Raw genomic sequence first — 10,854 nt, 5'->3', positions numbered from 1 at the left:
CTCCCCAAATTTTTTTCCTACATTTTTTCTTGTAAATTTTTAAAATTTGTAAAATTGAATGTCAGCCCTTGCCAAAAAATGCTTATGAAGAGTAAATTATTGAAAGTTGAACTAAAAGAAGGGGCTGAATCTTAGAATCAGTAGAAAAAATGGATGCTGACTGCGTGAAGAGAAGACGACCGTGGGCATTAAAATACAATATAATACTCCTAAATGATTACTATCTGTGAATTTTTTTAATAATTATTTTCAATTCAATTTTATCTTTCTATTGGACTGTATTTTATACTCCTAGTTTCCACTAAATTTTTCTCTTCTAATGCACTGTTTTAACTTTTAATTCATTCTCTTTTATTAGCCATTTTATTTCGTAGCTTTTGTATTTTACAATCTTCCGATACATCAATATTTTATCTTTGCTATTTTGAAGTGCTAAGAAGCTATAATTATACTATGATCGTATATATAGTCAAAGAAGTTGGAGCATGATTAATAAAAACAAACAGTAATTTCATAAAACCAGTGGTGCATAGTACATAATAACATACACACACAAATGGATGAGAGCATCATCTTATTTTAGGAACTCAACGAGAGCAAATTAACTCAGTCGCTAGTCCTTATTCACATTTATCGCATACTTAATCACACATACTGGCGAATGTGGGCGTCGTGGTTGGCATTGGTATGCACAAGAGTGGAAATGAAATACCACGATATGAGGTCGTGAACGGCGATTTGGCCTCCGGTGGATGCGGATATCCCGACCTCAACCTGCTGAGGGAGAATGGTGCTCAAGTCGTACACATAGCTCACCTCATAAGTTTTTGAGCCTTCCGTCATGTGAACGCTGATCACTTTGGTAGCTTCCTCGTAGTCGATTCGGGCAGTCACTTCCTGCCCGATTAATGCGGTGCCGACGTCGGTTTTAACAGTGGTTGTGAGAAAGACTCATGCCAGCTCACGGATGAAGATGTGGCAACCCGATCCAAATCATCTTGTGCAACGAATGAAAGTGAAACAAGTCTTACAAAGAGGGTGGAGAATTACGTATGTAAGAAGAAGGATGCAGCTACTATAGATAAGAACCTGCCAACTGGTGGTGTGGACCACAAACGCAGCTGGAAGCAAGTTGTTACAGGAGCAGCTTGATTTGTATTTTTGTGTCATCAGTTATTAGATGCTTTTAGGGTTTATTATCTTGGGTGCTGAACCCCCTGCATCTATATATGTATAGGGTTTGACAGCAGCTGCACTCATTGAATGAAACAGTGAAAATATTTCCTTTCTCAGCTTAAGTCTTCTTTGCTTTCATTTTTCAAGGCTTACTTCGTAATCTTTTAGTCGGTTGTGTTTTGGAAACATTTGATTCAATATCAATCCAAACATGATGATAATTCGGATCCACTCCGCCGTTAACGAAGATGTCAAATTCCACCGCAAAGACGGATGGATTTTGACTGGATGTGTCAAAGATTCCGTAGCTATCGCCGGTGAAACCGATTGGGGAGCCAACGGGTTGGATGAAGAAGGCGAAGCCATCGGCTGGGTTTGGAGATGCTCTAAAGATTATATTAAAAAATTACTAAAAACATCTCCAAGGGGAGAGGTAGAATGGTGAGGTTAACTAATATAAATATATAACTATCATATTTATCTTTTTTCATGGAAAGTCATTCTCCAATGTGAGATGTATTTGAAAAGGTATTATATCTTTTTTCCATTTTGAAGTGATATCTTTACCTCTTCCATCAATGGAGAGGTAAAATCTTATAACCACCATATTTACCTTCTTTTCAGGAAAAATCATTCTCCAAGGGAAAAGGTATTTGAAAAGGTATTACACTTTATGTTTTTTAATGCACATTTTGCATGATTATTTAAAAGAATTAATTTACCTTTCTATATACTTCCTTCGTTCTATAGTAATAGAGGTGTTTCTTTTTTACATGGAAATTAAGAAAAATTGTACTCCCTCCGTCCCAAGGAAGATAACCCATTTCTTGGGTGGCACGGGATTTTATGCAAATTTATTTTGTGTGTTGAGAGGAGAGAGTAAAGTAAGAGATAGAGAATAAAGTAGAGATAAAAGTGTTTCCATTTTAAGTAAGGAGTCATCTTAGTTGGGACAAACTAAAAAGGAAAGTGGGTCATCTTCAATGGGACGGATGGAGTATTAGGTAAGTTAATTAAAGGGAAAAAGTAAGAGAGAGTAAAGTAGGTGTGGAAAAATATGTTGACTTTTACTAAAAATGAAATGACTCTATTAATATAGAACGTACCAAAACAGCAAAATGACTCTATTACTATGGAATGGAAGGAGTACCTTTTTTCCTTTAAAATATGTTAATTTTGAGAAAGGTATATTTCACTATTTAAGAATGTAAATATATTATATCCTACACACTGCCACTCTGTACTCAATCATCCACGTAACTTCAATTTTCAAGGAATCTAAGTATGTAAATATATTATATCCTACACACTGCCACTCTATACTCAATCATCCACGTAACTTCAATTTTCAAGGAATCTAAGTATAATTCATTTTATTCTGTTCTAAATATTCGTTAACACAGGGTAAAGAAAACATAACATTGCTATACACGTACTCTCTCATTTTGTGAATAGGAGTTCGATTTTTCCATTTTATTTTGTTCATAAATAGGAGTCCCGATTCATTTTGATAATAGATGATAATAGAGTCTCACATTCTACTAACTCATTTTATTCACATTTTATTTAAAACTAATGTATACAAACGAGACTCATATTCCACTAACTTTTTTACCCACTTTACTTAACATTTCTTAAAATTCGTGCCAACTAATCCACTACTATAATTCATTACATTATGTTCTAAATATTCATTAACATAGTGTATAGAAAATATAATATTACTATACATTTACTACAGTTTGTCAGCGAATATGAGTTTCATTTTTCCATTTTAATCAGTCCATTAATAGAAGTCCCAATTCATTTTAACTACACATGGTAATAGAGTCTCACATCCACTAACTCATTCTACTCACATTTCATTTAAAACTATTATATAATAGTGAGATTCATATTTCACTAACTTTTTTCCAACCCACTTTTCTTAACAATTCTGAAAATTCATGCCGCCAAGAAATAAGACTTCTAATGGCGACGGAGAGAGTAATAAAGAATCTCGAGTTTTCAAGATAATATCATAAACTTCAATCGATTTGCAATTTCTACCCAAATACAAATTCGACCAAATTAAACTTTGTCACCGTTTGACCCGCACAGGTTTTAAGAAATGTAATAGAAAGTGGGTTGAAAAAGTTAGTGACATGTGGATTCTACTTTTATGTACTACCTCTATCCCATTAAAAATGAAATATTTTCCTTTTTGGATTGTCGGATTAAAAATGAAACTTTATTAAAATGGAAACACCATCCTTTCTACTTTTTCATCTCTCTTACTTTATTCTCTCTTCATTGACTTACAAAACAATGCTACATAAAATCTCGTACCTAAAAGCAAATGACTTATTTCTAATGGGACGGAGGGAATGAGTTAGTGGAATGTGGGTTCCACTACCAAAAATGGTAAAAGAGAAATCGACAAAATTTTAGGGACGAAAGAAAATGGAAATACGTGACAAATTTTCAAGGACATGGAGAGTACTACTATAGTAAAAATATACTAGTAAAAAAAATTATTCTATGTCGTTCCTAAAACTTCTATCTTGTTGGAAAGGACAGATATATACTCCTTCTGTTCCATAGTAATAGAGTCATTTTGTCATTTTGATACGTTGCATAGTAATAGGGTCATTTCCCTTTTTAGTAAAAGTCAATCACATTTCTCCCCACCTACTTTACACTCTCTTACTTTTTTCTCTCTCCATCTCTCTACCTTTTTTCCACTTTATTCTCTTTTTACTTAACTCACCTAACACAATTTTTCTTAATCTCCGTGTCGAAAAGAAACGCTTCCATTACTATGGAACGGAGGGAGTACTTCATCTTTCACATAAGAATATTCATTTTTTTCCTTAGTATTGTGCTCCGCAAAAGATAAAAAAAAAACTACCAAATTAGGATTTTGAATGAAAATATCAATTTAGTGTTTTGAAAATATCAACACAATGATTTGAGAATTTCAACACATTGTTTATATCAATACATTGGTTTAAGAATGACATTCTACATGAATTATATTGACATATTTTATATACTATGTTAATACTATGTTGATGTACGAAAAAATTGAATTTTTTTTTATTTTTTTCAAATTTTGATATCGGAACATATGCAAGTGAGATCTTGTTAGAATCCTTATGAAATTATCTTTAATTTAATATATGTTGTGCGAAAATATAATTTAAATCGAGAAAGTTATATGTATTTTAAAGTTATGTGATATTTTTCAAAAGTTAGTTACAACTAATTTGTTATAAATTGATCTTAATACCCTTATTAACGTTTTTTGTTGATCATATTGACATTCCGGAGCTGATGATAGGCCCTTGATTTAAATATCTAAGGGCTATTATTTAATTGTAGTTAGCAATTAAGTATTTAGTTAGTAATATAACACTCTCCATATGTGTTATATATATTCTATTAATTTATATTTATATTTTATAGATATATATTATATTATACTATACTCCGGGTTTTTTTTTCCGATTTTTTGGTTTTTTTATATAATTTCAGTTTTTTCGGTTTAGTTCAGTTTTTTAAGTTCGGTTTTTAATTTTTCGGATTCGATTTGGTTTGGGTTTTGAACTAAATTTGGTTTTGACAAAAACCGAACCGAAACCTGAATGCTCTCACCCTAATTGAATCTGATATTATTTCTAAACTATTTTCTTCTGCCCTCTGCTGTCCTCCACGTTTCTTTTCTTTTTCTCTCCATAACACTATTCATATCCCACCAACTTTTTCAACTCACTTTCCATTAGATTTCTTAAAACTCGTGACGTGTCAAAGTGTCCCAAATTATATGGGACGGAGGGAGTAATATAACAGTTCAAGTAGTTTGAAATAATATCAGATTGAAAAAGTGAAATTGTGAATGACCAAAAATGCTTATCTCACTTCTTGGGGCATTTTCTGGAAAAAAAAAACAGTGCAAAAGGACCACCGATGAAATAAACTATTAGTCCAGGGACCATTGGAGATATTTTAAAGTCGAGGAACTATTCGCGAGATAAACCCATAATCCAGGGACTGTTTTTGTAGTTCACTCTTTAAACTAGTACGTATATACTAGTAGAACCCACATTCCACTCTTTTTTTCACCAATTTATCTTAACAAATTTTAAAACCCGTATCGAAAAGATACGAGGCTGCTATTCGCGGACGGACAGAGTATACATAATGACAATTTGGATAAATTTACGAGAGTCAATTTTCCTTTTTTATGAAGTTACAATTCTTTTGGGCTTCAATTTTCATTAAACAGTTCATATCATTTTAAAATTTTGGCCCAGTTAGATATAATTAAATTATTGTAATTTTGGGCTATTCAAACCACCATCCCCAGTAATAATAATTATGTAAATTCAAAATTAATGAATTTAGTAAAATAAATTATCGTTTATATTTTCAATATTCCATTATTACTTTTAAGTGAAAAGTAAACGCAAGAATATCGTAACTAAACAGCACAAACTGATTCCATTCCATTCATACTAATAAAGACGTGACACATAACATAATACAGCAACAAGATGGTTAATAGCCTTATTTTTGGACTTAATTATAAACGTCCTTATTAAGCTTACACACACTCAAACAGTACTACCATGAAAATCACACATACTGGCGAATGTGGGCATCCTCCAATTCACGGTTGGCACTGGTATGCACAAGAGTAGAAGTGAAATACCACGATACGAGGTCGTGAACGGCGACTTGGCCTCCGGTGGCGCCTGATATTCCGACCTCAACCTGCTGAGGGAGAATGGTGCTCAAGTCGAACACATAGCTCACTTCAAAACTTTGTGAGGCTGCCGTGACTTGAACGCTAATCAATTTGGTTGCTTGCTGGTAGTTGATACGGGCAGTCACTTCCTGCCCCAGAAATGCGTTGCCCACGTTGGTTGTGTTTTTGGAAACATTTGATCCAATGTCAATCCCAACATGACGGTAACTCGGATCCACTCCGGGGTTGGAGAAGATGTCGAATTCCACCGCGAAGACGGCTGGATTTTGACCGGATGTGTCAAAGATTCCGTAGCTGCCGCCGGTGAAACCCATTGGGGAGTCAACGGGCTGGATGAAGAAGGTGATGCCATCGGCGGGGTTTGAGTCGCCGCTTCTGGGGTTGATGATGAATTTTACGGTGGTTTCGAGGTCGACCTGCGCTCCGGCTTCCCAAAACTGGATGGGGTTGGAATACACGGCTCGGCCAACGCGGTATTGCAACGGGTTGCCGGAGCTGTCGGTGTTGGTCATGCGGAGGTAGGTGGAGTCGGATGGGAAGTGGGCGTCGCCTTGGAGGAGTAGGTCGGTCGGCTGCTGGCCGTAGAAATCATATTGGAAGGAGGTTGTCTGCGACCGCGCCAAGTTAGCGGTGGCAAGGAGCAAGGCTATGGAGGAAAACACTGGGATTAGGGTTTGGAAAAGCTTGGCCATGGTTCACTAAACTTCGGTTTTGCTTTGGGTGTGGTGGATGCTTGTGGCTTCTCGAGCTTCTATTTATAGTAGTCCAGGGCAAATAAAGAATTTTAAAAATTACAAATGAGTGGAGTAGTACTATATGTTTTCCTCTTTATCAATAATTGGTGGTGATTAGATTGATTGCTACGTATGTCCTGATTATTCATTTAAATATATAGTGTAAGGAAAATGTGACACTGCTATACGTGTACATAACCTCTTATTTTCATAAGGATGTTATCGAAATCTCAGTTATAAATTTTGACAAAGAAATTCGCAGAAAAATGGAGTATAATTTGTCATGGGTCAATCAATATATAGTGGCTTACTCCTTGAGTATAATGCTAAAAGAAATGATCTATTCATCTCACTATAAGTGATTCTTAGTTCTTCTGTTTTTGTTCTTCCACTCTTTGCGAGTTACTTTTTTTTTTTCAAAATTCAAAAATTATAGTACTCCCTCCGTCCACGAAAATTCGTCTCGGTTTGACCGGGCACGGGTTTTAAGAAATGTAATAGAAAGTGAGTTGAAAAGGTTAGTGGATTGTGGGTCCTACTTTTAAAGTATTAGTTTTATAATAAAATGTGAGTATGAATGAGTTAGTGGAATATGGGGTCCACTACCAAAAATGGTAAAAGTGAAGTGGGACAAATTTTGGGGGACGGACGGAAATGGAAAACTGGAACAAATTTTCGTGGACGGAGGGAGTATTATTTTTGTTATCTTTTACTTTATGCTTCACTTCTATATTCTAATTTATCCCCTATTTTCTTTATTTATTTAAATCACAAGCAATACATTTTACTCTCTCCATTCACCAATATATGATCATATTTGATTAGCCACAAATTTTAAGAAATGTAATAGAAAGAGTCAGTGAAGTGTGAGTCTTATTTAGTTATTTTGATATATTATTAATTTTATAATTAAATGTGAGTGAAATAAAGTTAGTAGATGGTGGGGTCCATTACCATAAGAAAATTGAGACATTTATTAGTAGACGGGTGAAAAAGGCAAAATGGGACGTTTATTGGTGGACGAAGGAGTGATTCTTTTGCAAAAAAGAAGTGCATTGTGTCGGAACAGAAGTATTACTCCCTCCATCCCACGGAAGACGTATAACTTTCCTTTCTAATATATCTCACTGAAGATGTCATATTTCTATTTTTGAAAAAAAAAGTTCTCTCTCATAATAATATACTCCCTCCGTCCCACTCTAAGTGAACCATTTCCTTTTTGAGATGTTCCTAAATGACACATTTTTGAAATAGAAACATCATCTACTTTTTTCTTTCTTACTAACTTTATTCTTTCATTTAACTCACAAAACAACACTACATAAATCTCATGCCGGAATAGACATGCCCTACTTAGAGTGGGACAGGGGGAATAAAAGTTAGTGAAAAATGGGTCTCACTTATATATACTCCATCCGTCCCAAGGTAGATGGGGCTTTTTTTTTGGACACGAGATTTAAGAAATTAATTTATTAAAGGTGGATAGAAGAAAGTAAGAGGGAATGAAGAGAGAAGAAGAAAGAGTAAAGTATGAGAGAAAACAAAGCTTTTACCAAAAAAAAAGTAAAAATAAGAGAGGGAATATATTTTTTACCAAAAAGGAAATGACCCAGCTACATTGGGACAAACAAAAAAGGGATATGACTTAGCTATCTTAAGACGAATGGAGTATTTATTTTATGATAAAATGAAAGTGAAATAAGGTAAGTGGAATGTGGTCTACTTACAATTTATGATAAACGTGAAATAAGACTCTTAATGAGGGATGGTCGAATATGTCAAAATAAGACTCTTAATAGGAGACGAAGGGAGTAGTATATACTTAATTATACCTGAGATTTATTATTATCAATTTATATATTACCCATTAATATTTTTTATTCACTAAATATTACTATAAATTTAACTAAACTAATTAACAATTTATGTTTATTTATGCATATATTTTCTGTAATACTATTATGCCGCATAAAATATTTTCAATTAATATGAACTTTTATCTATTTTTCTGTATATAATAAGTATTAAATTTTTTGGCTACACTAATTAATAAATTATGTAAGTATTTAACTATATTTTTGAAAAAAAATAATTAGTTAAAATTTGTCATTCACGGAGTTTTTTTTATATTTATATAGTACTCCCTTCGTCCCAATGAAGATAACCCCTTCCTTGAGCGACACGGGATTTTATGCAGTTATATTTTGTATGTTAAGAGCATCCACAATAGGAAGGACTTCCCAAAAACACCTTCTACCATGTAACTAGGACTTCCCACCCCACTGCCACCCCACTTCCCACCCCACTGCCACATCCCACTACACAATAGTGGACTAGCACTAGGACTAGCCGATGCCCTAGCCAATAAAACAAATTAAAAAATATGATTAATTCATTTTAATTGTTGGTGTTTATCAAATATACAAAAAATAAAGTGCAATGAGTTGTAAATATTGAGTATAAATAAAAAAAAAATTAAAAGTGGGACGTCCTACCTCTTTGCCGGCGCCAGTGCACAGACAAGGAGACGGACGCCCGCCTTTTACGACGGACGACCTCTCGTCCTTCTGAGACGTCCGTCACCCGCTCGCCGCCCACAATAGTGGACTAGCATACAGATTAGCGGCTAGTCCGCGTGCTAGTCCACTATTGTAGATGCTCTAAGAGGAGAGAGTAAAGTAAGAAAGAGATGATAAACTAGAGATAAATGTATTTCCATTGTAATGGGTCATCTTGGTTGGGACAAATCAAAAAGGAAAATGAGCCATCTTCACTGGAACGGTATAAATTTTAGTTATATATGAGGTTTAATATTTTTCGTGATACAATATTATTAGTACTCCCTCCGTTCCATAGTAATGGAGGCAAAATTTTTCGGCACGGAGATTAAGAAAAATTGTGTTAGGTGAGTTAAGTAAAGAGAGAATAAAGTGGAAAATGAAAAAGGTAGAGAGATGAAGATAGAAAAAAGTAAGAGAGAGTAAAGTAAGTGTGGAAATATGTGTTGACTTTTACTAAAAAGGGAAATGACTCTATTACTATGGAATGGACGGAAATGGAAAAACGCCCCTATTACTATGGAACGGAGGGAGTATATTATAATTTTCACTATATTTAATATATTTATATTAAGTTATACTCCATATTTGCACTAATATAACACTAGTGATTCAAATTGTTTAACCCGTTAAACAAATATAAGTAGCTTCGCTAAATGGTCTGGTATACCCCACTAAATTGTGCTGACCACGTTTGTCATTTCGAACAATATTTTTGTGCATATAGGGGTCAGTATAAAAATCAATCCACGAGATATGCAAATCTAATATCGTACATTTGGGTGAATATAAAAAACCATTCCACGACAATATATACGCAAATCTTTCATAGACTTATATAATATAGAGACAAAATCGAAGGCGCCATTTAGATTACTATTGTAATTTTGTAACACATCACCGCGTCTCATGCACGTCAATTTTTTTAACTGCTGAAAATTATCTTTAAAATGTCGTGATTCTCGTAAAGTGCCAACTCATCCACCTATGCAATCATGGGTTTATTTAAGTCATTTATGATATTATATTATGAAAAATATTGATTAATTTTAAAGATCGAAGGAGAGGCCAAATTAGGACCATTAGATTGAGTTTTTTCTATAAAATTTGCTATTGTGTAAATTATTTTAGTCTTCATTACAAGCTCAATTTACGTCATTCTTGCAGGTTTATTACCTCATTGTAGTATACCTTGAAACTACATTATGTTTTTAGTAGGTTTTGAAATAATTCAACACATGCTTCGTTCAAATTCCTTGAACCGAGTTTTTGCGTTATTCACTTTAAAAAATACAATTCATTACAGTAGGTTTATTACTTCATTAAAAAATGTTATTAATTCATTTGACAAGGTATTTACTTTATTACCGTAGGAATTCAAATGTTTTACACATACTTCATTCAAATAGTTTATTACATCATTCAATGTGCTTATTACATCATTCAATTACGCTATCATTTCATTTAGTTGTCATAACTGGAATTTGGGGACTATCACAACATCAACAGAAGTTCTTGACGTCTCCGTCCGCAAAACAGCACGTATGCACTGGAATGAAGTAATAATCCTATATGAATGAAGTAAAAACCTACTGCAATGGAGTAATATATTCTGGATTGAAGTTAAATTCTCCTA

The 10,854-nt window shown here is 33.9% G+C and overlaps 2 protein-coding genes across 2 annotated transcripts; both read right to left on the bottom strand.

The window, feature by feature from the left end:
- Nucleotides 1-638: 638 nt before the first annotated feature.
- LOC148928655 (agglutinin-2-like) lies at nt 639-2,620 on the bottom strand. The gene is made up of 3 exons (XM_089056742.1): nt 2,613-2,620; nt 1,353-1,562; nt 639-931 (listed from the first exon to the last, which is right to left on the bottom strand). Exons 1-3 carry the CDS (start codon nt 2,618-2,620, stop codon nt 646-648), a joined length of 504 nt encoding a protein of 167 aa, XP_088912868.1. The 3' UTR covers nt 639-645.
- A 3,015-nt stretch (nt 2,621-5,635) lies between these two features.
- Nucleotides 5,636-6,670, bottom strand: LOC125193572 (agglutinin-2-like). Its single transcript, XM_048091397.1, has one exon. The coding sequence runs from the start codon at nt 6,616-6,618 to the stop codon at nt 5,794-5,796; it is 825 nt and encodes a 274-aa protein (XP_047947354.1). The 5' UTR covers nt 6,619-6,670; the 3' UTR covers nt 5,636-5,793.
- Between the last annotated feature and the right edge of the window lie 4,184 nt (nt 6,671-10,854).

Source organism: Salvia hispanica, chromosome 4, assembly GCF_029641045.1.
Source record: "Salvia hispanica isolate PSC_SH4W2 chromosome 4, Shi_PSC_v1, whole genome shotgun sequence".
NCBI lineage: Eukaryota > Viridiplantae > Streptophyta > Magnoliopsida > Lamiales > Lamiaceae > Salvia > Salvia hispanica.
Note: the sequence above shows the minus strand (reverse complement) of the source record. Positions and strands in the feature narration are given on the sequence as shown.